The sequence below is a fragment of the Rhipicephalus sanguineus genome, chromosome 9 (genome assembly GCF_013339695.2).
Source record: "Rhipicephalus sanguineus isolate Rsan-2018 chromosome 9, BIME_Rsan_1.4, whole genome shotgun sequence".
In the NCBI taxonomy this organism is placed as follows: Eukaryota; Metazoa; Arthropoda; class Arachnida; order Ixodida; family Ixodidae; genus Rhipicephalus; species Rhipicephalus sanguineus.
The window spans coordinates 81,640,095-81,667,106 of NC_051184.2; the positions used below are offsets into that span (position 1 = coordinate 81,640,095).

Sequence of the window (27,012 nt, forward strand, 5' to 3'; positions counted from 1 at the left end):
CGATGATGGCTCAGGATAAGTGCTCCAGTTAAACTTCGATACAAGTTCACATCTCAGCAAACTTTTGTTTGTCATAAGCGATGTTTTTTTATAACAGGACACATGGGAATCACTGCCAGTAAATCTGCAGTCGAGACCGTGTGCGAGATTTTGGAACAGCTCAAGCTAGTGCATATCATTTTACTGAAGAAGGCATTTTGTCCTTTTGCCGATTGTCTTATGTAGATATGAGGCCTTGTGCAAACAAAAATTTGCTTCGTTATTACCAATATAGCTTGGACTCTGCATTCATTGGTTCATTTGTAGTAGCAGGAGAACACTTGTGGTAACAAGGCATGACAAGCCAAATTTTGAATGCATGCAGTTTGTTACGTACGGTTCATTATATATGCGTGTTCTTTATATCAAAGTTTAACTGTAGTGATCATTGCACCATACTAATTCTTTGCAACAAGACAGCCGCTGGATACAAGCTTTTCACAGCATGCTGTGTCCATTTCCGAAAAATAGCTTACAAATGGACTTGACTGTTGGTACGGCTAAATGAAGTAACAGCGGATAAGACAGGACAAACCAAGTGAATGGACAAATGAACAACTGTCCATCCGTTCTGTTTGGTCTGTTTTATGCATTTGTTACTGGTACACTTAACCATAATGTAGACAAACCTGTTCGAAATGGGGCTCATTGTTGCCCCTTTGCCGATTTTACCAAGTAGCAACCAGACCAGTAAGAATGGATGCTCTAACTACCAGGTAGCACCACTGTGAACTATAGTGGTGCTACAGAATTGCACATGCAAAGGACATAGCCAGAAATTTGTTTGGGGGGGGAGGGTCAACTGCCCTTTATGTATGTTTGTGTGTGCACTTGTATGTTTGTGTAACACGCACACGCAAGATTGAAAAATTTGGTGGGTAGGGCTAAACCCCCTCCCCTCCCTCCCCCCCCCCCCCCCCCCCCCCTCCCTGGGCAATGGCATGTGCATGAAGTCGAAAGCATGATGGAATCCCGTCTGGCCGGGAGGGCACATTCTAAACAAAAAAAGAGACGCCGACCCGTCCAAACAAAACGTTCATGACGTCTCAGCTTTCAGCACGGAATCCTTGTTCACCATGAATACGTCACCAGAAGTGGACCATTTAAATGGGCTCGAGTAGTCGCTGTAAAGAGCATGAAGGATCGGGTTAAGATTTCCGTCGTTAAGACTAACTGTGTTAGAGGTGGTCTATATGATAAGTGATACCAGATGTTGCCGTGATTCTGTCATTTTTTCTGTTGCGATGATTCTCACGTTGCCCCAATCAATCTTGTGGTCGTTCTTGACTGTGTGTTCTGCTAAAGCTCCATTTAAACGATTCACTTCTAGTGATATATCATCGTGAACTAGGCTTCCGTGCTGGAAACTGAAATGTTATATACGTTTCGTTTGGTCCGGTCGGTGTCTCTTTTTGTTTAGAAGGTGATCATGGCTGCTTCGTCCTGTCTTGCTGGCATCGGATTCAGCGGCCACCGATTTTGCCTCGCCTCATATCGAGTTGTGAGCAGGCTTTCCTATGCCCCGAGTTGCTCAGTAGGCAGCAGTGTCCCTCTCCAATGGTAGTGACGCTTCGTCCCCGCTTTCGGCTGTTCCTTCCGAGCAGGAGTCGGGCTGCGAGCCGCCCTGGCAGGACTCGCTGCTCAGTGGCGCGCCGCAAGGGCACGCGGGTTCGTCCTCCGACGTTTGGTGCGTGGGACGGCGATGCCGCAAGCCTTCGTGCTGTGTGCGTGTGTAGGGAGACAGAGAGAAAAAAAAAGCATTAGCAAGAATACCTTGTCCATACTGCTTGTTGTGCAGAAGGCTACACGACTGTCTCTTAGCATTGCAGCAGCACTGGCATTGACCACACTCCAGAGTGAATAGGAAGACTGTCACGCAAACATTTATCAAACAGCTCCACTTGTGCTGCCCTTAGTTGTTGCCCTCTTATTTCTGCTTTCTGTGCTAAGCGACCATAGTCAAGGCAGCAACAGCGTAATCCGAGAATATATTCTGCCTTGACGAAGACAAGTCCTCTTGTCAAAACGTTGGCTCCAGAAGCATTCCCTGTTCAACGATTTCTCATCATAGCTTATATGGTTTGTTCGAATAGGTGTCGTGGATGGATGTTCCAGGAATACACAATCTGCCGCTGACTGTGTTTTTTTGCGGTGTTGTTTAATGCCTATTTCCTACAGTCATGCCAAACAAACTTGCCCGGGCATCGAGCTCATCTCCGATGTCCTTACTCACCCTCTCCCGCAGAGGTGTCTGCGGAGTTCCCTTGGAGAGCTCGCGGACGAGCAGATTGATGGAATGACTCATGTTGGTGCTGGTGCTCGCCGACTGAGCCCCACCCGACTGTCGAATGAGCAGCTGCTGCAGCAGGGCTTCCGTCTGCGCCAGGCGCCGCTTCAGCTCTTCCACTTCACCTGCGAGGGTGTGTGCAGTGGTGTCGATACGTGTAGGCAACGAGACTGAAATCTGGGCTAGTTTCTTGTACTTCACGATGGACTGGCAGTGCAACCACACTTCACTTGGTTTCTTATTAGTAGTTTGCGCATGCAGGAAGCATACAGGGGTTGTTCTTATAATTATCGTTTCTGAAATAAAAAATTTAGCTGTGAGTCAGCACTGTGTTTACGTATTCCTTCTTTTCTCTGTCTGCGTGTGGTTGCGCTGCCGGTCCATCGTGATGTGTAGGCAACACGTGTGTTACCACATCGCCAAGAATGGGCAAACCGCACCACTTTCCTGCACTTCTACCACACTCTTCCAAAGACATAGCGTATAGCTTGTGGCAGAAATGCACGGAAGTGGTGCAGCTCGCTGATGCAGATCAGTAATGCAGCTCAGTGATACAGCTGAGCAGTACAGCTTGGTGCAGAAAAGCAATACAGGGGTGCATCCAGCAGGCAGCCTTTCTTTCACTGTTGTGACATGACCGCCAATACTATCCATACTGTGCTATGTGAAATGTTAGCTCACAGTCCTGAAGGGTATTCCACACGAATATGCGGGACCTGAGTGTGCTACTAAAGCTCTGTAGGTTATTGCTAGTGCACAAAAAAAATCCGAAATTTCAGGAGGAGAGGGAGGGGGGCAGCCACCCCTTTGCCACCCCCTCTCCTTCCAGATGCCTATGCTGCTGTTGCAGTGTGACTAGAGATGATATACATGTGGTATATAAATTTACGTGTATTGTCTTACTCACATTCCGCGCATGAATCTACAGAAGACTCACTAAATAGGACGTGAAGGGACCAGAAAAATGTGTCTCATTTAACAGGAGTTCCGTTTACTGAGAGATGAACAGGAGTGCAGAATACAAGTGCGAAACCAATTATATCAGAGGCACTTGTTCCATTTAAGCAGCAGTTCCGTTTCAGAGATTTCTGCTTACCGAGAGTCCACTGTACTTTGTTTTCTTCTTTCCTCTGACATGTGCCTTGCGTGGAGTCTTGACTGTGTTTTCTCTTGTGGGTACTGGGTCCAAGTTGGGTTGAAAGATATTTTTTGCCTTCACACGGAATTTCTCAACTGACTCGGCATATTACGCTACACATAAATACTTGTCTTAGTCCAGGATCCCTTTCGTTTTTTATCTTCGTGTGAATGAATCTCTGCTTTTTCTCTTTTTCTTGCAGACAATCATGCTAACAACTAGTGATCTGACTGTGTCTAGTGATGAATATCTTAGTGCAGCGACTCACTCATGGGATTCTGTCTTGAAGAGTCACCAGGGTGGACCCTGTGGCCCGGTGAGCCGAAGCCCGAGGTGCCTCGTGGGTCGGGACGGGACCACGGCTCCTGGCTCCCACTGTCTTGCGCTGCTGCAGGTGGGGGCTTCTTGCACACCAACTGAAAGTGAACGTATAATAGGAAAAGAATTCAGTATGCACTAACAGCATCACGTTGGGACAAGAAAAATGGAAACAAACCGACGATAGGTCAAGAACCAGCACTGACATCAACCAGGAGTGTTTTTAATGAACAGGTATTGAAAAATGTACGATGAAAAAACAAATACCAAATAAATAAGCAAGAAGTGTGGCAGAGAACAAACACTGACGAAAAGATAACTTATTGTCACCTACACTGCGTGCCCACGTTGCCCCCGAATGATGTTTTCATTAAAGTCCTTGTCGCACTTTTGCATTTTGGTCGAGTCATGCAGAACCATCTAGCCAAATCTTTGACACTACCAAATACGAGGCTATACCCAGGAATTCTTTTAAGTGTTAAGGGTGCAATGCCTGCAAAAAAAAAAACTCACAGGATCCGTTATGCATTCACCTAACACGACTCAAAGGCGAAAGCCATCTTCTTTTTTTTTTCTCAGTTGATGTAGTGATCCTGCTTCGCCACCCTCCGAAAGCTTCTGCACCTAACGTGGTTTCGCCCTGCCTCCATGATTGGAGACAACTCACCTGGCTTCGCACTGCCTTCGTGATCGGCCTACCTCTGACCAAGCTACGATGTCATGCGATGACGTCATCATGCACATGACGTCACGAATTTTGGTGATCTGTGACATCATGATGCCGTTATCACAGGACAATAATTTTTTGCATCACTCGTGTTGTCCCCGATGTCGCCGGACGCTGACGCCGACGGTCAATTTTCGCGTTTGATGAAGCCATCTAAGGCTTTCTCCTTAATAAAACTCAATTAGATTTATGTGGGCTTAGCATTTTCATGTCTGAATCAAAGACATCACTGAATTATATAGTGTAATGACTACATCTTAAAGGTCTATCGACTAAGTGGGTCTCGGATGTTTCGTGGAGAAGTGTATCATTTCAAGCAATATATTAGATGGGGGAGGGGGTGCACCCTTTCCCTTCCCTTTTGCAGGCCATTTGCAAGAAAATGTCTACCTACATAGTACACAATGTCACAGCAACCCAGTGCTGGAAATTCAAAGCCGCACTGCCACCCAGCTTTTATTTTATATATTATCTCAGTTAGTAAGCCTCCTGTCAGAGTAATGCAAGTGCCTTTTTTACTGCTTAATTGTCATTTAATAGCACAGCATAATTATTCCTCATTAGGGTCTCTTCAAAGCATTTCACCGGAAACCCACGCTTGGCCATTTCTGTTTGCAGGTGTCGCATACGAAGGTCTAATCTCGTACACTATAACATGTCAAGATAAATAAAAACATAACACATTCACATCAACTCACCTTGAGCACAGTGTAGAGGAAAAAGACAACCACTCCAATTGTGTACAGCGGCATCACCAGATTCATGGTTCCACCGGTCTTGGCAGCCTGTCGAGGGGGCTGACGCATCGACGGATGTGGGAACGGCTGTCAGAGACACAACAAAGTTTTTCCGGTTACATCAAGAAGTATGTGCAGAAGAATCCAAGAGAAAAAAACTGAAAACTATATGACTTTTGATGGAGGTCAACACTGCACGCAGCATTACAATGACGGCAACTCAAGACTAAAGCCTCTCACAATAGCTGCAAGATTGGCACTGTATGTGAAAAAAAGTTTTCTGAGCACATCAAAGCGCTTCACTTGAGGATGATCTCCCATAGCCTTTGTCCTTTAACCTGATGGCCAACGCTGCCTTTACCGAACTGTGTTGTGAGCTGGAAAGCATGAACATGAAGACTCGCAAATTTAGAACCTGAGCAGGTTTGTAAACATTTACAACGGCAGTATTGTTTCATCAATAATGTATTACCATTTGCAAAGTACTGGGTTGCTCAAGATGTACACAACGGTAAGAACGCTCGTATGACATATTTCCACAAAATCATGACACAAGAGTGTAACGAGAAAGCGCACAAAAGCGATGCGGCAGTGACCTATCTTTGTTAACAGCTAACCTAAACGGTTGTTTGGTAGCAACGTAATCATCTTGGTGGAGTCTTTTTTTTCTTCAACGATACTCCTTCAACAAATGAACCCTCATAGAACATAACAGTTCTTCAAACACACTGCCATTGGACAATGTGCCACAAGATGTTGCCACCAGCTTTGATCTTGTCGTTCACAATTCTTGTAACCTGGTACTGTATAAATGGTAAGAAGCCTACAAACAAAAGCTGAAACTCTCTATTGCCTGCAGTGCAAGTGGCAGCCTCCTACATAACGACAAGCGCAGGTGACACCAACAAAACTTGAAAGTGCTACTCACACGACCCCTGGCATACTCCGGGTTGTGAGGTCGGGCCTGGCCCATGGCTTCGTGCATTCGCGACTGGGCCCCTCGGCCTGGGATTAGGCCTGCGTGCAATTAATGTCAAAGCACCCGAAGCGTTATCTACTGGATCTTTCTCAAAGGATACGGCCAGACTTCAGTAGAGAGGTCAAGGCACTTGTCTAGAAAGCTGGAACGGCACACTCCGCACGTTCAAGCACGCTTCAGCATCATGTATACCAACAACAAGTAACTTTCGAAAAGCCACGCTTAAGCATTCATGCTAAGCAGCCATGCATGCAATAATTTGGGCTCTTTCAAACCAGGTGTAATCAGCAAGTGTCGTCAGTGCAGTCCGGAGTGTGATGTTCCAGTGTTCTAGACAAGTGTGCTGACCCCTGTACACTTCCACGCAGGCAGTTGACCGCGAACTATACACAAATCCTTGCACAGCTAGTTTCGGTGCTACATTACTACAATGCAAAGTCAGACGTTTTCATTAGCTGAATTACTGATAATTGTTTCTTTGTTTTTTCTCTACTTAGCCCACTGTGCTGCCCGTCAGCTCCATTCAACAAAGGAACGACTGTGCTGTTAGCGTTGTTTACAATGCCAGCACACGCATCTACACAAGGTGCCATATATCAACACAAACACTCGGTGCATCATTACCCGTAATGCCAAATAAGTTAGCTGACATTATATGTCGAAAAGGAACATACGTACTAGCAGCGTAACAGCGTAAATGCGAACAATTCTTGCTTTTTTTGTGTCAATGCATTGTTCTGTTGGTTCGCCTGTATTTGTAACAGTGGCTCAATTCAGACTGCTAAAGTTACACTGCACGCCTAGAAATTGTCTAGAGAGCAATTACACTGCAGTGCAGTGCAGTTTTGAAGCACCTGCTTCCCCATAAGGGCTGTGAAAGCTGGCCTAACCAAATCTGCACCTGCAGATTTAACGATGACAGACATTTCAATCAAAGACATTGAATCCAATAAAATCTTTCTGCCTACACGAACATCTGTGTATGAGAGATGCCAATGCAACGGCGTAAAAAGCTACCTATTCATGACAGAAAGTATGTGCAAGCTTTTATCAAGTTCTTATCAAGTGCTTGAGCACCAAAGCAATAGCATGCGACTGCTACAGAAGAAGAGGCTGTTTCCAGTGCAGGGTGTTGACTGTGGCACTTCTTAATTGCCACCACTGGCATGATTTTTGTCACAGCTGTGAGCTGACTTTTCGGCACTCCTTAAGAGGAGGTCCTGTCAGTAGTGACAGACTCTGTAAATATTCAAGAGAAAAGAGATAAATTCTTTTCCAACCTATCCATATAAATCAGACAGTGAGTTTACATATTACGGAGGTACACTTTGAAAAAGCTTGGTGTACGGGCGAACAAAAAAACAAAAAACTGCCACAGTTTCTGTGGCACTAACTTTTCACTGTCACTAACTTAAACTGTCACTAACTTTTCTAATGGGAGCATAATAATGCAGCCTGGCCTGCTAGAAATTACACAGTTATTGCAGTTTGCTAGACTATAATCGAGGCAATAACCACATTCCAAGGCCCTTAAGGTGGGACACTATATAATCTACTGGGAGGTGTGTTAGTGTGTTTTAGTAAAGCTTAATTTCAATTAATCAATGCTTTACTATAGGTGTCTGCACAAAATCAACGCCTCTATGTCAAGTGGGTACAGGTGGTGTTGAAATTCACTCCACGTACAATTCGCACCAGTACTTCCTGTACTCGTGGCAAGTGAGCCTTAAATCAGAAACAGCCTAGAACTTTAATTGTGATTGTCACGTGTTCTTCGACCAATGCGTGCCAAGGAAGAGATCGAGGCAGCATGGTACGCACGAGGGAATGTAAACATACCCAGCTTCTCTTCGTGTAAAGTGACCTGCCTTTCGCGTCAGATCGACGTAGGTTCGTAGCGCTTAATACGCTTAAGCACTTTAGATCGTCAATGGAAAAGATAAGTCAGCCACGTAATTGAAGAGTAGGAGCACTAGATCACTCACCGTCCTGCCCTTCCTGTGGTGAGAACGTCATGGAAAAGGCTGCCTGCATCATTGGATAAAACACTTTGGGCCAGAGGACTGTGAAGCAACCGACCACAATGGCAAGCACGGCGATGCTTTTCCCGACACCGATGTCTGAATTCGCCATCTTTCGGGATCGCGCGCCAGAGAAGTTTCGCTCCTGGTGCTATGCGGCTAAGCGCACCTACAGTACACTGCAGCGCACCTTATGGGTAAGCCATGATCCTCCCGTACATTCACATGCTTGCCCAGAAACACCAAACCGGGGTTGGAACCGAGCGGTGACAGTGGTATTTGTCGTGAGACGGTGAATCGGTTGAATTCTAGGCACTATTTATAATATAACGCCACAGAACACCTACAACCACCTGCGCCACTACTCAACGTGGTCACAGTTGATGACGCGTGGTTATAGCAGCGACAACTTTGGCAGGGCCATTAAGATTGGCCGTACTCTAACAAAAATCAAAATATTGTTCAGAACATGGCGTTGATGACGTATTTAAGACCACCACAGAAACCATTCGTGACATAGAGTTTCTTACAATAATACGCTTCGTGATAACCGCGCTACACATTCAGCTTGCAAAAGCATAGCCTTTGAGATTAATATTTACATAGGTTAGGGTGTTTGCACCGTGGGTTTGAACTAAAACCAAGAACTGATTTCAAAGGCCACAGCATTGCTTACCAAGAGCTGAAGTTTTAAGTCTTAATTTTTAGCTGACAAAAATACATTTGTTATTATCTTTTGCCCAAAACGTAGAGGTGGCGCTAATGCATCAAAAGCGCGCAATTTGAAAGCAAGAGAAATGTTCTGCGCTTACCGTTGCTTTTTTCTTGCTAAATGACGCACTTCTTGGCACGAACAGGTGGTTCCTAATCAGTTCACGCCGACGACACTTTTGCCGCCACTTTCGAAGGCTACGCTTTGCGCATTGCCTGTCGCGGATTCCATTTCAAGGGAATAAAAAAAGAGGGGGCGGAAGGCAGGGGGATCCAATCCACACTACGAAGGTGGTTGACCAGCGAGGCTGTGTCACCTGATACGACTTACTATTGTAACGTAGCCTTGAACGACTGAACAATTAAAAAATTGGCCGCGTATCTGCGTGCTTCGCTGCAAATGTCGTCGAAAGACGATAGTCGTCTGCCGGCCGTACTATATGAGTCCTCCTCCTCTATGTTGAATGGCCGCATCTGGCTCATAGCGTCGCATTTGCAGCTCAGTCCAAAAACACTAGCATTTTCCACGCAGACAAAGAGACACTAGGTCTATAGAATAACGTATCTATGTATTTTCTAGTAAAGGAACACACCACCTAATACTTATGTATTAATGTTGCGCCTCAGGTATGCGTAACATTTGCTTTTTGATCGAAAATGTTCACAAGTATGAAGGGCGGTACCAGTTTAAGATGGCTGGGCGTTCCGTAAGTGCTTCAACTTTGGCCGGGCGGCTGAATCGGGTGACAGACAGACAAACAGAAAGACAGACAGACAGACAAACACACCAAAATTTCTGTGTTTAAGTTCCCCAAGAAAGACTATCGTCTTTAAAAAATAAATGCCCTGTCCCGTCGTGTTTACGCTGATCATCGGTGACTGTGTGTGGCGCCTTCCCATAGCGCGCCATCACAAACACAAATGAAATCGTTTGCTTAGGCGGGTTCTCCTTGCGGGAAATGCGTGCGACCCACGTGAAGCGCGTCGAGCTCTTCCAGCAGCGCGTGGTGTTTTCCATGCCGCCGCTGGTCCCGTCACCGGTCGCCCTTGCACGCTGCTCCTCGGCACTCCTAACCATAGGTCGGCAAAAAAGTTGGAGCTCACTCAAACTCACTCAACAAATATATTGGGCTCACTCGGACTCAGGCTCACCAAAATTTTCCTCCACGGGACCCACTAGGACTCGGACTCACTAAACTTTTTCTCAACCGGACTCACTCAGACTCACGGCTTGACTTTTGTCTGAGTGAGCCTGAGTGAGTCTACTCATAAGTCCGTGAGCGTAAAAACAACCTTTTTTTCGATCTTGGTGTCAGTGCTCTTTAATGCCAAATAGCTCACATAAGCGGTTCTCTACGATACGCCTTTTGATCTTATACCTACAACTACGAGTTATTAGTAATCCAATAAGGGCATTTTTTATCAAATACCCGACTCACACGAGATATTTTTATCAACTTTCAGTAAAAGACTTTGCGGGAGGAGGTCATGGCACCCCACCCAATTCACGTCTCTGACCAATAAATATTGAGGTGGCGCATGAACGTGTGTGCGTTGAGATATGTGCATAGGCGTGCGCAGGGTTCCCCATCAGGGGGGGGCGAAGGTTCATCGCAGCGCCCCCCCACCCTACTAAGTCAATGTATGGGGCAGATTTTGCGCCCCCCCCCCCTCTTAGGTGACTAGAAGGGTCAATGTACGGGGCAGATTTTGCCCCCCCCCCCTCTTAGGTGATTAGGGGGGGGGCGGCCGTCCACCCCCTGCCCCCCCCCTGTGAGCACGCCTATGGATATGAGTGAATAGACTTGAGTACAAACGTAAGCCGATATAAGGCTGACAGTAACGCTGAAGATGAGTAGATAGGAGTCCTAACCGTGCGTAGCCTTGCCATGGACACTCTAGAAAGGCGCACTCTGAATCCCTAAAGCTTCTGGCCCGCAAGTGCACGCGCAGCCGGGGAGAGCTAAGTGACCGCTCACCGTCATGGAGAAGGGCGTCACGTGTCCACTCGAGCGTTTTTCTGTTGACAGACGCGAAATTTTTCCGGGATAGGCAGCTTTGCTGTAAATAGCTGATTACATGATTAACGCCATTGTGTTGTTCGCGGTGCATATAGATAGGTGTAATCAGGGGTGTGTGCGCGTATGTATGCACATGCAAAATTGAAAATTTCAGAGGGTGGGTGGGGAGGGTTTAAAGCCCCAACCCCCCCCCCCTCTTGGCTACGCCAGTGCGCGCAATGGTGGAGAAAGATGGCATTCCATGTAGGGGTGGATGATTCTGCCCACCCCTATGTGCGCGTGTGTAAAAATTAAGCCAGCTTCGTACTAGTGGTGCCAAGCCTGAAAGAAGTGCGGAGATGGGCGGCCTTCTTTGTTTCTCTTTACTTTGTCTTTCTTTCTTTTTCTCTCTATTTTTTCTGTCTTATTTGTCCCTGTTTATTCCTATTTCTTTCTTTATATATACATATATATATATATATATATATATATACTTATTTCTTGTTCTCGCTCCTTCTATCTTTCTCTTTCACTCGCTTTCTATGCTATGCTTTACTCTCTCCCCTCACTTCTCTCTCCCACCGCCTTAGTATACTATACTGTACAAAGCTATGTTTTGCTCCGCTAGCGTGCCTGGATAGCCGAGAGGTTTCGATGCTCGCCTTCGGATCGTGGGCACGCGGGTTCGAATCCCGCCTCAAGTAAATTTGTTTCGCCAAGAATTTCTCTTTCTCTCTTTCTTTCTCTCCCATCAGAGTTATTCCATCCCACGCCGGACAAATTGGCGCACGTGTTGTGGGAGCGAAGCAGCAGAAGATAAAGAAGAGGTCGAAGATAGCGCGGGCCGATTCATGATGATGATAATGTTCTGTTGACGGATTACAACCGACGGCTGGCATAAACCGTTCCGCTGTTAAAAGTTGGAGGTCTGGCTGCGCCAATGAATTAGTACGTGCATTTACGGTCTGGATGATTCGTTTTAGGGGCGAAGCTCCTCTTAGTCTAACCTTGTCACGTCTTCGTTGTCCGGCGTAACCACCTTTGCAAACTGCCCACTACTTCGTCTTTGCAAACATCACGACCCATCACCGATCCATCACTTCACCGACCATAAAGCCGTTATAATGAAGGGGGAACGGAAGCCACGTCTAGCTACCACTTACGGATTAATAAAATTTCTTGTATAAATATATACAGTGTTTGTCACGTCTTTGATGATGTACTGGGCTATCGCTTTGATTACTGCTGGGCGAAACCACTAAGATTTCACGGTGTAACCATGATTGCTTCAGGAGCTTCGCCCAAGCTCTTCATCATTCACCCGTGGATATGCTGTGAATTTTTTTTAATTACGGCTCGTCTATGAATCCACAGTCGGGACGCACAGATTTTTAGCGTAGAGCACCGCACGCGTGCTCCATTTCTGCGGACTCCGCGTGTAAGAGCGCCCGCCACAACAAAACATAAAAATCCACAAATCAACCATTTATTTATTCTCATTGTTCACTGTACACAGATCTTCTAACTATCCAAACTACTTCAGCCAATTAAGCCGTGTGCGCCAGCGGTATACGTCACGGCACAGAGGCGTGACGTCATTTTTTGTCGCCGAGCAGTTCCCAGAAGTTGTATTTACTCGGCGGCTCTTCCTCACGGTTTGCACGCTGCGCCAGGGCCATACGGAGACCGCTTGTGTTTCGGGCCTCCATGATTTCCTGGCCTTCCTCCAGGTGCCTGCATTGAAAGCAACGTCGATTGAAGCGCGAGCAGTGGCGCTGCTGCACCGGCGGCAGTGAACAGCAAGAGCATTGACAACAGTCCTTGTCATTTCTGTGTCTTCGTAAAGTTTTGCACTACCTGAAATGTTGGTGAACAGTGAGTCGGTGTGGTGCAACGTAATCAATTTTAACGGCGGCAGAATTTTATTACGGGGGAGGGAGGGGTCATTTACGACAACTGAGTTTCATCGTGGGGTGTGTGGTAGCCTCCATGCTCACCGGAGCCGAAGACTACCGCGGGTTCAGGCTTAGCGAGCCACAGGGCCGCGTCTACCGTCGCCTGCTTACGTTTAGCGCACCGCTCCGCACGCGCTCAACTAGCAAAGGCGTTGAGCGCCGCGCAGCATAAACACAGTGTTCGAGCTAACATACACACACAAACACTTTATTTGCCTTCTGCGGCACCCCAACACACACTGTACACGTCCGCTCCCGGGGCACGGGGAAGCAAAGGGCCTCCCGCGCGGACGATACACCAACTGGGGTTCCGCGAAGCACGTCGCAGCTCGCAATGGCGAGCTTTGACACGCCGCTCAGGAAAAGGTCCTTCGCGGCTATGCTGCGCACTCTCACGGTGACCACTGGGTCTGGCCGCGAGAGTTAGGGCAATCTCCGTACGCGTGGGCCTCCGGCAAGTGCGACTCGGCGTGGTACGACCGCGCGCGAGCACTAGGCACCGCTCTTTGGCTTCACGTACGAACCGGAGCTAACACTGAGGTAAACACGCCTGCAAGGATGCCGAGGCACCCAGGCAGGCTACAGTCCAGCGATTCCCAAAGGGGACGTTGGACCGGAAAGAAAATGCGTGCTTACCCAGCGGCGTCCGAGGAGAGAGAGAGCTCGTTCCGGCCTGCACGCGCGTCTGTCCCGCCGAATTTCGCGGCTCCGAACCGCGTGCAGCGCCACCACGAGAGCCAGCGGGTAGCGCAAGATGGCGCCACCTGCCGTCGCGGGAGAACGGGAGAGGGAAAGGATTCGCACGGCGAAATGCCCGCGCAGTGGCTTCGGGCGCGCCTCGGATCCCCACAGGTGTAGGGGAGGGGGCAGGGAACTTAGATGCAGGGATTTACACCCATCTCCCCAAATTTATTCCACACCACACGGGCCTCTTCCCTCTTCCAGATAAGCGATCCAACCCTCCCCCAGCACCCCCCCCCCCACACCCACACCTAATCGAAATACTGGATAAACCACTGCTTATACATTTTTCTGTTTGCTTTTGGAGGGGAGAGGTAAAATTGCTCCTCCCCCCCCCTCCCCCGGCGCCGTACCTGCAGCACCCGAAACCGAGGAGGAGGAGGTTTCTCTTCGAGTCGTTAGCCGGGAAATGAAAAGGAAACGTATTATCCCGAAACTCGTATTATGCGGAATCGTATCAACGAGATTCCACTGTGCCATCAACGGAGAGAGGGAGCACCTCCTTTCTGGACTGTTGCACGGGAGTGCAAAGGCTTACGTACGCTGGCGTCGCTGCCCCCGCAGTGCACTTCTGGGGGGGGGGGGGGTCACGCATATCTTCAACAGCCCAGCTATAGAGGTGCTTACGGCGGCACCCATGGAGCCTTTGTTGAGGACGTGCATACGATACAACTTCCCACATGAAGCTACCCTTGGCGCACCATGCTAAAAGATCGTCTCGAACAATCCCCCTTTTTTCACGGTGCCACTGCGCATGCGCCTTTCCCTCGCGGGAAAGTCGCGAAACGCAGGGGTAGGGTCTCCGCCTACCTTTCGATCTCAGAGGCCTTTTTTAGGGGCGAAACACCTTAGGGTGTCGGCGTGCATCGTGCATCGCCGTCTGCTCCATTTGCTTGAGCGCAAGCGCGCTCGACGTGTGGCAAGAGAGTGCGAGCGGCGCGCGTTGACTATGGAAACGCTCTTTCTGCGATGAAAGCTGAACTACCAGCTCGCAAGGACCGAGAACGCCCCTTCGCCCGCGAGAGACAACGTTTACGCAGGCAGCGTCTGCTGTAGCGAGTTTCTTGATTGAAAAAATTGGCCGCGTATTTGCGTGCTTCGCTGCAAATGTCGTCGAAAGTCGATAGTCTTCTGCCGGCCGTACTATATTTCCCTTTCTTATATACATGAGCCCTCCTCCTCTTTGTTGAATCGCCGCATCTGGCTCATAACGTGGCATTTTCAGCGCAGCCTAAAATACACTAGGGTCTTAGTTACATATCTATGTATTTTCTAGTAAATGAACACACCACCTAATAGAGATATGCGTAATATTTGCTTTTTGATCGACAAAGTGACCGGGTGGCTGAATCGCGTGACAGACAGACAGACAGACAGACAGACAGACAGACAGACAGACAGACAGACAGACAGACAGACAGACAGACAGACAGACAGACAGACAGACGGACGGACGGACGGACGGACGGACGGACGGACAGACAGACAGACAGACAGACAGACAGACAGACAGACAGACAGACAGACAGACAGACCAAAATTTCTGCGTTTAGGTTCCCCAAGAAAGACTATCGTCTTTAAAAACCGACTGCTCGCGCTGCACAACTGTTCACCGGCCACCCCGTATGGATCTTGAACTGCAATGTAGTGCCGGTGAAAGATTCCTCTTGTGCGTATAGTTGAACAATAAAGATTCGCAACGTGCACGTCAACTAAAAACAGACTGCGGGTCCCTGTGTCTAATCTTTCTTCTGTCTCTCATTGCCCATTAGCAGTGATTTTGCTGTGGGAAACACCGGCGCACACTGCATGCTTCACGCCTCCACAAGTTTCACGTTAGTGGAGCTGAAACACCCTTCCCTACATGTTTTATACTGAAGCAAGATGGTGTAAGTTGGGCGAGCTGGTGGAAGTTCACTTTTGATGAAACAGCGCGTAACTAAACGAAGGACGAGAAAAGAAGTGCACGAGACATGCGCTGAACTCGAAAGAGAACTCGCTTACCACGTGTTACGCTCATGCATATATATTGTACGTGTTTTTTACAGCGAAAGCTCTTATGAGACAACAACAGTCGATTTTGGTGGCGTAATTGTCCATCGCCGCCGCCGCTGTACACAACCGCTATCGCGCTAAATGAGAGAAAAAAATATCCGGGATTGGATGGGATTTGAACGCGAGCCCTTTGCGTGGCAGTCGTGTTCTGCCACACAAAAAAAACAAGAAAAAAGAAGAAAGAAAGAAAAAATAGCCACATTGGCGCTTGCAATTCTTTCGCAAAAATACCCTAGCTCTGGCACGGCCGCTCGAGATCTAGCGGCCGTGCTACAGGCGTCATGTCAGGCAAGAAATATTCGCGTTAACATATATGTGTAATATAGCGTGGTAGAAGAGTAAAATAACAACTAGGCGTCACACAATGCGAATTGCGTAACGAGTGGGTCGTTTAATGCTTCCAACGCACTAAATGCCGTACAGATGTGTATAGCGGGCACCTCGCTCCTCCGCAGAATGACGAATAATGGCATATATACCATTATTCGTCATTCTGCGGAGGAGCGCGCTTCCCCACTTCACGAAAATAACGATTTATGGCGTAGTATAGATATCCTGCAAGTCTACGCGTGTATTAGGTGCTTCAAAAGAGTTTACAATGGACTGTAGAAGGGCCGCTTCCCCAGCTTTCGCTATGACTGTGCCGCGTGTTCCGCGCAGGCCTGACTTCTTCTTCTTCTTCTTCTTCTTCTTCTTCAAATAAACTTAAGTTGCGAGTTCAGCGCATGTCCTGTGCACTCCCTTTATCGTCCTTCGTTTAGTAATAACGCGCTGTTTCGTCAAAAATGGCTTTTGTTGTCTCGAATCACACCGCGATCGAAGCTCCGCCCTCCTACCGGAAGGGCAGATGGCAGCACAAGAAAATGAATGAGACGGATTGTCGCCCCGAGAAACGTCAGCAAATGATAAACGCGCGCGCGCACGCCAGGACGCTGTATGCGCGCACCAACCCGTAGTAGATGTCGTAGATGGCGGACAGCATCAGCACCTGCTCTCGCGTGCCGATGGCCAGCGACGCCAAGAGCAGCGTGGTAAGGCACAATCCCAGCATTATCATGGAGGCGGGCATCACGTGGTCCTGCATCCGGGCGAACAAGGCGTCCGAGCAGCTTCGCGTGTAGATGCGAGTCCAGGCCACTTGGTCCGACACCTGACGCAAGGCATCGAGCACAAGACATGTCAGTTAAGGATAATACGTGTGCACGGTTGTTCTTAAAGCAAATCAGGAAAACCCTTTCAAGGTTCCTTAAACTACCTCCGGTTTATTTTAACATTTCAAGTAAACAGGAGCGGCGAGTTCAGAATGCAGTCATGATCAGAAGTGTCATACGCGGCAGCGCTACAAGCCGCGGGCACGCCACAAATTCGAAGAAACAATCCTCCCCTGCTCCTCTCCGGGACTGTCGGTATCCCCAGCGTTGGCTCTGACGTCACTATACGCGTCTCTAGTCATGTCAGCAACTAATGGCAGACGACGCCGAAGCGCCGCCATTACCGGACGCCAGCATTGTTATCGGAGACACGCTGCGCCCGTGCCTCGGTCGGTCGTGAGAACGTGCCGACGATGCAGTTCTCAGCTGACGAGGCAACACTCGAACGGCTGCCACTCTCAACGGAACCGGCGATGGTCAAAAGCACAGAAATATTCACGTTTTCGGCACTGCGCATGGCGAAGAAAACGGAACCACGCAACTACGAGCAGACGAGCTGTCGGTGAGACCGGAAGTGCTAATATTAATGTTTGTTCGGTGTTTTTAACGCGATAACAGAATATAAACATACATATTATCTACTTATTGAACTCAAAATTAACAACGAAAGTAATAATGAGGGTGTTATCGTGATTTTAACATCAGCCAATGGTGGAACTGCCGACAATCGCGTCATATTTTGCGGACTAATACATCATTTGTCGAGAGAAGAGGGAGCGATTTTCAGCTGACTTTGAGAATTTATTGTAAATTCCAGGCCGTGCGCATCGCTGTAATATTTGGCTCGCGTGTTCTCGGGAGCCTCGACTACCGATCGGCAGCGCTTTTTGAGCATGCTCGAAAAGTGTAGCAGGGCCCCTTTAATGTTTGGAGCGTGACATGCTAGTATGTCGGGTCTCTATGCCTTCGGTTGCCTCACCGCGCGGAGGACGAAAGAAAAAGCTTTTCTTTTTTTTTTTTTCGTTCCTCGCGGTGACAAAAATATATGCTGATGGAAGGTATATAGCTCAACAAAATCAGTCGCAAGAAATTTGTGCCCACAGAAAACACCCGGCTATAAGTAAGTGATTTTGTAATTGTTATAGTTTCAAGCAAAAAGCACGCCGGGCCGGCGTGCTTTCGTTCGTGCATGTGCATGAACACCATCTCAGCAACGCTATTATTGCTTCGGCATTCTTTATATGCCATAGATTTGTGCGTAGTAGTCAATGCAGAGTCACAGCCCGTATCTCTAACATTAAATAGCTCGGAACCCAATACAGCTGCATTTGTTTTGCTCGCCCCGCCACAGTGGTTTAGTGGTTATAGCGCTCGACTGCTGACCCGAAGTTCGCGGCATCGAATCCCGGCCGCGGCGGCTGCATTTTCGGTGGAGGCGAAAATGTTTGAGGCCCGTGTGCTTAGATTTAGGTGCACGTTAAAGAACCCCAGGTGGTCGAAATTTCCGGAGCCCTCCACTACGGCGTCTCTCATAATCATATCGTGGTTTTGGGACGTTAAACCCCGGATATTATTATTTGTTTTGCTCAGCGGTGTGGCTTCAACACTACAAGCTCACAGGAAAATGACCGTTTGGGATTAGTTTTTTGTCACACCTCGCCGTGTTTCGCCGCACTGCCGTGTGCAAGATCGATTAAGGCTTCTTCGTTGAAGCATTCCGCGTGATGTTTTCCCTAGATGACCACAACGCATTTGACAAGTTAGAATAAATAATACTACAAGACACTGGAAGGAAACAACTGAAACCATATATGCCGCACCGACACTAGTGGGCATGATATATTTCCTATATCTGGAAAGGTAGTCAAGTCGCTGATATTCCTCAAATGCAGTGCAACTGGATTTATGGAATATGCCCCCTTCTCCTAAGTAAACCTCTTAGAGTACAAACAAAATAAGCTTAGTTAAAAGTACCGTTTAACGTCGGGAAGACTTCCGAACGCTGATAAACATAGTCAAACCAATAATAGCGCGTATCTTGCGCTACGCACTACAAGAGCGATAGGTGCCCGATGAACTTTCCGAGAGTAGCAGTACGCTCACCACCTGCCTATTTTATTCGAACTTGAAAACGAGCACTTTTAGCTCACCCAAATACCGCCTGTACTTCAAGTTACGCTGAATGTCAAAATATGCAAAGAAAAAAAAAACATGAATGCCCTGCATGACAGCTGCTGTGGGGAACCCGCTCGGAACCTGCTTCGGAAGGGCACGCGTTTTAATTCAACGTTTAACGTGCTCCGTGCTCGTTGAAGTTATTGTCCCTGTAGTTTGATAATTGATGAACGTCTTCGGCCACAAATGTTAATAATTTAACGGTTAAAGCGAGCACCGAGTTCGGTTTCAGGCGCCCGCAATATGCACGGGAGCGAGCGGCGCGTCGTCTGCTATCGCTGCTCCTTGGACCCCTCGAGAGGGCGCGCGTGTAGTTGTCGCTACCTTTATAAATACAGGGACCTTAGTCTGCCAGTGCCGTCAGTGCCGTCTTACGAGGCGGTGTATCGGAGTATGGGCCGAAACCGATCTCAGCTGTCATTCGTTCCAAACGAGCGCGCAGGTTTGCTTCCATGGTTGGCAGAGCGATGAAAACACTACGGCGTTCGAGGTGCACACCCAACATTACCAAACCGACGCGCAGTTTTCAAGCACGCGCGATATCGGCTCTGCTCGACGAGAACGACGCAAGCCGACCGGAAGTGGCGGCACAGACCACGTGGTTGCGCCCAGACGTCAGAGAGAAAAAAATGAAGAAAAATACTCCGCCGGCGCTCTTGGGCGGAGCCTCGCTCCTCTGCGCTGCCTCCCTCGACTCGCTTAGCGTTGAGTTGAGGGAGAAAGCTGCGAAACGTGATATCTATAATTTGGTAACACCACTTAGACTTGACGGATTCGAAAATTTTTTGCGGCATATGACTCGTGAAGAGTCATACGTCAATAATGAGACTATTCCAATATAACTAAGAAAGGTGTTGCAGGGCCCCTTTAAATTCAAACGCAGAATTCCTGCGTCCACTCAACTTCGGGTACATAAACGGTTCTAGTTTGCAACAACAATGCGACAGAGGCGCGTGGAGTACTCTCTACTTGCTAAAATCGCCCAACTACACGCTTGAAAACATTGCAGTGATCCGTACCTATCGCCGGCACAGCGCTGCCGCCGCTGGACCCTTTGGGCGGGGCGCGTAGGCGAAAAGGTCACGTGCCGCCAACCGGCCTATCGCAGGACGCGGCGGCTGGATCAAGACCTTTCGCTACTTTTGAAAGATAGAGGGACAAATTTACCTCTCACGGCGAGGAGAGGCGAGCCGACGAACGGATCGTAGCGGTGGAAAGCGCGCGAAACGAGCGAGTGGCGCTTTTGGATCATCAAACGCGTGTAACTCCGCTATTGCGGCACCATTTCGAAAAATTCTCGCGGCTACGCGCTTTTTGCAGACTCGTGCACAACTGCAACACCACAACTAAATTTCGCCCTCTGGGTGGTTTAGCCTTTAAAGGGGTGGTGCCATCAAATTTCGAGGCTATAACAAGCCTGTTGTGGGTTTCCTCTGTATGCAAGGACACTCCACACGAAGGGTCGGACACAGCAAACGTTTAGAATATATTTTAATTTACTTCAAAAGTGTACCTAAATGCCCATTCTCCCGATCGAAACCCATCGCTAGCGCGCAAACTCTGACGTAGCTGTATAGGAAAGGGAACGAAAGTTGTAGTGACGTCACACCAGGTCTGCTGTAGTGGAGTGACCTCCGGACCTCTGCCACCTCCGCAACGTACATACCGGCTGTAGTGAACTAGAATATATTCTAGTTCACTAGTACCGGCAAAGCATCGGTTGCTACATCACTCGCCGAGTTTCGATCGCTTCCTGGCTAAGTGCGTCACAGCCTTGTGTGGTCACGTGACCAAGCCTCCTACACTTCTACGTCACTGCCCAACATCGGCGCCCAGAAACCGAAACCGAAAGTTGTCCACATCAAAAGGCGATATTACATTATTTAGCGAGAATACATGAATCTTGGTGCGTGCCTCATGCTTCCTGGAGGCTATAGGAAACGCTTACAGCAAAGAACGCGCAAGCCACAAACATGGTGGCACCACCCCTTTAAGATCACATGCATGAACAAGAGAGTGAGCCATTAAAAAAATTCGGCAGATCCAACGTACCGCGGGAGTCGATGTTATGCGAAGCATGCGGCAGGAAGGTGACTGTGGCGTAACTTTTTTTACTGAGAGAAACGTTATAAAATGACAATAAAGGTTTGCATGAATTTTATACACACACATATATGTTGAAGAATCGCATATGTGTTATATAACCAGTTGTTTACACTTGGGTAACGCTGCCAACGGCAACGTAGGTATTACCAACACCAGAAGCGGTAATCTGATATGTAGTGCTTATACTTGTTCCTTATGATGGAGAACGCACGAACGTTTCACGAACCCGTGTGCATGTGTCGAAGAAGTTCTTGACAGTTCTTGAACAAGGTCATCATCACCGTGGTCAGTAAGGACCAGCAGCTGGTCATAACTTGTTATTGGATTCGGTCGTGATCGAGGTGACGAGGGGTCCATGTGTAGTGAAGTATGGGGTGTCGTACAGCTGTTGGAAATCGTGGATACCTCGGTCATTTCGTCGAAAAAATTGTCTGTCGATAGAGTCGGCGGCATGTCGGAACCTGAAATCACCGTTCGCGTTGGTGAGGTATAGGCCGTCGAGGCTGGTAGGCCTGGATAGTGCTACGTAGACCAACATTAGTGTATGGCGCGCTTGTCGTATTCGTAGACTATCTGGGCGTGTGTGACTACGTCGCCTAGTCTACAAAGCGCCTGTCAGTCGATCTGTCATCCTCGGTGAGCATGAGACTATCGCCCAGCCTCGTAAAAAATGAAGATGACACTGCGTCGTTTTGGCGGACTAAGTGCGCTTTACGGCGCGATGATGTGAATATCATACGTAACTTTCGTTATTGTATTCCTCTGGGGTCGAGCAATGCTTCAATATAGCTTGCTCAATCATAGAAATACAAATGTAATGTTTTTTAGACTGCTATAAAAGCGTAGCCAACACTGGAACCACAGACGTTAATCTGACATGACGCCTGTACCGTGGGAGTACACACCGTAGGAGTATCATGTAGTGTCTTGCAAAATGAGATAGCCAGCACCACAACCACAATCGACGTTGCACCGACATTACGCCTGCCTAGGCTGTTTTTTTTTTTTTCAAACCAGTTTGTAGACTTTGCGTGGCTCTGTGGAAGAATACCTGATTGCCACGCAGAATGCTTGGGTTCGATTCCTTCTGGGATCCTAATTTTCATTCTTTACATTCGTCGCGTCAACGCTGCCGATGTCGGTTTTTCTTAACGCTCTCGCATTTAAGTTACCAGTGTCTGTTCTTGCCTTTCCTGGGTAGATATAAACTGTCAATCACCTGTGGCGCATACCCGTACACCGCGGCCCGTGGTAAACGGGTATGTGCCACACGTGTCTGGAGGAAAGGGTCTGACGATGTACGCGACAGGATTTTCACGTTATTCATGTCATGACCCGACAGTCATATTCGTCAAATCCTCTTACCCTCCCATATTAATTTTGGTCTACGCCAAGTTAAGGAGGTGATCATGAGAGCATCCAGACGTAGGCGGCTAGATAGATAGATAAATACATAGATAGAAACGCTCGAAGTGCCAAAGGTTCGCTAAGAAATGCTTCGCATTTAAAAACGCTCTTTTCTTTTCATGTTTAGTCAATTGCGTTGTCATCAAAACCTTAGAGTTTGACGCATGCGTTTATTTTATCGGGATCCTTGATGGCTCGAACAAAATGTGGCCGGCATTTGGACATGTAAACGCTTTCGGATCAAAGAAGGTGGGGGGGGGGGGGGGGCGTGCTCGAGCGGCGCTGGAGCGCACTCTGGCACGAATTATTATTACAGCGTGTCCACGAGTCATGAATGGAGAGATGGATGTTAATCGAAACAAATTGTGCACAATATTTCAGAAAGCTGAACAGAGCTAATAGCTTGCTAAAAAAAACCACGACCACACGAGGGCATATTGACGCACGGAGCGGGATCAGGAAGAAGCAATTATGACTGTATCAATTACGCATGTTGCCCAGCAAGAGTTCGAAGAAATTCAGGAGCCCCTGCCCTATCGGGAAAAATAGAGGCAAGCGAAGCTTTGCCTGTGCGTGCCATGACCTGCCATTTCCCTTTATTTCTTTCTATCGCATTGCGCAATGCTCCCTCCAAACTTTTTCCTTCCTCCATGCCGGGAATGGGACCTTCATCCACGTGCTTATCAGCGCGACACTTCAATTGCTACAGGCAGGGGCGTAGCCAGGAGGCAGGGGGGGGGAGGGGGGTGTTCAAACCCCCTCCCCCTGAAAATTTCAGTTTTGCTTGCGTATATATACACGCACACATACAAACGCACGCACGAACATACATAAAGTATGGTTGAACACTCCCCCCTCCCCCAGAAAAAAATTTCTGGCTACGCCCCTGGCCACAGGCAACAATGACGGTCTTTCGCTTATACCAAGGCAACAATGAACTGTGACACCGTGCGACATCGATAAAAGATCAGATCTCCGTATTGAAAACGACTGATCGATGGCAAGCGAGACAGCGTCAGTTCTTAGAAAACGGCGCATAAAAATAAGCATGTGACCGCGGCGCGCCTTCGAGGGCATCGTTTCTGTACTCTCGCGAGCGCCGGGTTTTTTTTATACGACGCCATCGAATTCTATAAGTTATATAAAGAAGCTTCGTTTGAAAAGTGCGAAAAGTTTTCGGATTTTACAGAGATATAAAATGCTGCATAGCTGCTACCCAAAGGCAGTCAAAGAAACCTGTTCCAGAGGTCAAGTAATACCGATGGTACCTCAAAAATTAAGTGGTGATATAGAGGCAAATGCGCGCGAGAGGTGTGTTAGAATTACCTTTGATTACCCGTAATTACATTCAATTACCTTAAAAGTCAACACTAGCCAGCATTAGCCAACAGAACTGGTACTGCACGTGCGAGTAGGCACGGAGTAAATACGGCAAGCCAGCCACACGCAAGCGGTCGACTTCACGCAACGTCGAACTCTTTTTCAAGCGAAGCCCGATTGCTTTATGAGTTACAGATTTCACTGGCGGCGTAGTCGTAGGCGAAAGATCTGCGCCGCGATTCTTTGAACGTACAGAAGCACGGATCTCGAAGGCGCGCCGCTCACATGCACGTTTGTATGCGTCGTTATTCACTCACGACCGCGGGCTTGTCGACGATCAGCCGTTTCTGATATGGCAGTCTGATCTTTTATCGAGATCACTTATTCGTCATTTCACATTGCCACATTTCGTTGTTGCCAGGACATGAACGCATGAACTGACGTTCCGGCGCCGGCGCCGGAACGTGAGTCATTATATAGGCACGATGCCAACTGCGTAGGCGCGCACTTACGCCCGCAATCACAGCTGTTTCGCTTACGCCGAGGTAAGAAAGAAAGAAAGAAAGAAGAAGAGGTCAAGTACGCACACAGCTTTGATTGCCGCCATTTTCCTCATAGGAGAAGGGCTCCTGAATTTTTTTTAAGTGCGGATCACTTAGAGGCCTAGGCTGTCGTCTCATGTCATCTGTCATGTCATGTCGTCGCTTGGCGTCACGCAGGCAAAACGTACCATATGTATAGCATCCACGTGTAGTATACAGGGCTTAAAGTCTCCCTTCATTGGAGGGGGGGGGAGGCCCTCAGAGGGCGGTGACCTGTATACGTACATACATGTACATACAGCCCCTGCTTGAGAAATGGAAGGGGGGCCGGGCCCCCCGAGCCCCTCTGACTTTAAGCCCTGATAGTAGCAAGGGGGCGGGAAAGGGAAGTGAGGGTAAAGGAGTAGGGGAGAGGATAACGCATAGCATAGCCATGCATGGCGTCACGCAGGCAAGACTATGTGTAGCATAGCCATGTATAGCATATCCATGCTGGTATGGTATAGCATAGCAAGGGGATGGGAAAGGGATAAGTATATGAGTGTTTTGAGGGAAAGGAGGAAGAGAGGGCGCCACTGCATCACGTGAAGTTTTCCTTTCCCCCCCAGGGACGCCGACGAGGCTGCCTGTTTGGAACGCCAGCGCTCGCTTGCCCGTGAACGCCAGTATCGCCGAAGGGCAAGCGAATCACTCCTCCGCACTTCCTACAGCTTTCACGTTGAGTGCAACTGCACATATTTTTTTCCCCACATTTCCTCTCATAATATAAAACAAGCAGCTGGGCACTACAGCCGCTGCCTCACCTGCAACACGCTCTTGGCGCACATGACGTTCGGCAGCCGGACGGCGGCGTCGGACGTCTCGTTCCGGCGACAGCACGAGGGCGGCACGTCGCACCTCTCGCGGCTGTCGTTGCTCTTGTTGCAGGCGAAGTACGGGTTGAGGTTCCAGTCGCGGAAGCCCTCGGTGGTGACTCCGCAGCAGCGGTACTCCAGCTGCATCCAGTCGACGAAGCTCTGCAGGTTGGCGTCGTCGCGGTACGCTGCGATCATGTCGCGAGACACAGACTGCGCGACGTAACTGCGCGCCGCCGAAGGCATATAGAAGACGAGCACCGAGGCGAGAGCCTGCAGAATGGCCAGAACGGTGAGCAGGTGCACGTAGATGGTTAACAAGGTGACGTTCTCGCGCAGGGCGCCCAGAAAGCCGACCGAGGCGGTCGCGAACACCACCGAGGAGATCAAGAACGCGGGGATCTCTGGTCTCTGGAACAGCACCACGACAAAGTTGCGCGACGGCGCGCCGGGTGGTGCCGAGGAGTCCGTCACGAGCGCGTACAGGGAGCTCCAGAAGCCCAGTAGGCCTAGCAACATGACCAGCATGTTGAAGAAGACCAGGGGCAGCCGGAGGTAGGCGTTCACGTCCACGAACACTGTGGATGAGAGCGAATCGGTAGTTTCGGCGGAGCTCCCGCTGGTATTGAATTGGCTGGACGAAGGGGTGTTGTAAATGTGCGAATCCATCTTGGTCGTTACAGGGGTGGTCGTTGATGATCCGAGCTTCGCCATCTTTGTTTCTCGAGTTGGGCTGCTTCCTTCTCGAACGTTATTGTATGGCGGTTAGCTTGCTTGCCTTCTTGATCCTCTTCTACTGGCTCTTACCCACAAAGGGGGATTTGCCATGAAACCGGCGGTAAACATTACATGGAAATTTAGAATTTAGACAAAAGTAATTGAAATAATCGGACTACAAGCGAGAATTGAAAATAAAATAAGAATCTTTGGGTTATGTGCCAATAGAATGAGGAAAGAACCTTAATATCGAAAATAATCAATTAGAGAAAAGAATTATAAAATACCAAATTGCAATAGGAAATAACTTAATAAGGAACTCTTCTTGTGTCTCGAAGAAATTCGCAGACAGCTATGCAAACGTTCCTGTTGCTGTGGCCCAGAGAAGACGCCCGAAGGGAAAGAATATTTGCAGAATCTAGAGGAATGTTCAAATTTCTGAATAAATATTCGAAATGTTTTTTCCTGTGTCTGGAGAAACGACGGCAATGTATTAAAAAGTGATCAATGTTTTCAGGCTCTTGACATAAAAGCAAAGAGGGGACGGAACCAGACCAGCCCTGTGTAAATAAAAATTTAGAGGAGGAATACGGCATCGAAGTTTAGTAAGGGCCACCTCCAATTTACGAGAGGGACACCATTTATTGTTCCAAGGAAAAGAAAGGTGACCATATTCTTGCTGTGGTAATCTTGCTTTCATGGAATCCTGATGTAATGCGTATTTTCGGAATCTAGATGCAGTAATGAAGTCTGTATCTGGTACAATGCACATTGCAGGACCATCTAGGGACCACCGCGCGAGAACATCCGCCATCTCGTTTAAAAATATGCCACGGTGACCTGGCACCCATACCAACCGAACTGTGCTTAAGTTTTTAGGAATTAATGACATGAACAAATTTAAGGAGGAGGACTCGGAAGGAGAAGCTGAAGTGAGAGCACTACATACAGATTTCGAATCAGTGACTATTACAGCTGACGACTCATTTGCTGAAAGCTTGCGAAGGGCTAAAAGAATTGCTAAGAGCTCTG

General features: G+C 48.4%; 2 protein-coding genes across 2 annotated transcripts; both read right to left on the minus strand.

The window, feature by feature from the left end:
• Positions 1–974: 974 nt before the first annotated feature.
• Positions 975–8,607, minus strand: LOC119405956 (resistance to inhibitors of cholinesterase protein 3). The gene is made up of 6 exons (XM_037672781.2): positions 8,211–8,607; positions 6,175–6,263; positions 5,208–5,333; positions 3,733–3,880; positions 2,273–2,451; positions 975–1,759 (listed from the first exon to the last, which is right to left on the minus strand). The coding sequence occupies exons 1-6, from the start codon at positions 8,356–8,358 to the stop codon at positions 1,571–1,573; spliced, it is 879 nt and encodes a 292-aa protein (XP_037528709.1). The 5' UTR covers positions 8,359–8,607; the 3' UTR covers positions 975–1,570.
• Positions 8,608–12,552: 3,945 nt separating this feature from the next.
• On the minus strand, positions 12,553–25,977 carry LOC119405675 (tetraspanin-33). Its single transcript, XM_037672518.1, has 3 exons — positions 25,213–25,977; positions 16,659–16,858; positions 12,553–12,691 (listed from the first exon to the last, which is right to left on the minus strand). The coding sequence occupies exons 1-3, from the start codon at positions 25,975–25,977 to the stop codon at positions 12,553–12,555; spliced, it is 1,104 nt and encodes a 367-aa protein (XP_037528446.1).
• Positions 25,978–27,012: the final 1,035 nt, after the last annotated feature.

Bases quoted from the DNA above. Each gene is read 5' to 3' on its own strand.
- LOC119405956 (XM_037672781.2), bottom strand. From the start codon at position 8,358: ATGGCGAATTCAGACATCGGTGTCGGGAAAAGCATCGCCGTGCTTGCC. The intron at 6,264-8,210 runs GTGAGTGATCTA...AATTGCACGCAG, and splicing joins ACCACAGGAAGGGCAGGACG to GCCTAATCCCAGGCCGAGGG. The intron at 2,452-3,732 runs GTGAGTCGCTGC...ACACCCTCGCAG, and splicing joins TTCAAGACAGAATCCCATGA to GTGAAGTGGAAGAGCTGAAG.
- LOC119405675 (XM_037672518.1), bottom strand. From the start codon at position 25,977: ATGGCGAAGCTCGGATCATCAACGACCACCCCTGTAACGACCAAGATG. The intron at 16,859-25,212 runs GTGAGGCAGCGG...GCCTTGCGTCAG, and splicing joins GCGCCAAGAGCGTGTTGCAG to GTGTCGGACCAAGTGGCCTG. The intron at 12,692-16,658 runs GTTGGTGCGCGC...CTTTCAATGCAG, and splicing joins ATCTACGACATCTACTACGG to GCACCTGGAGGAAGGCCAGG.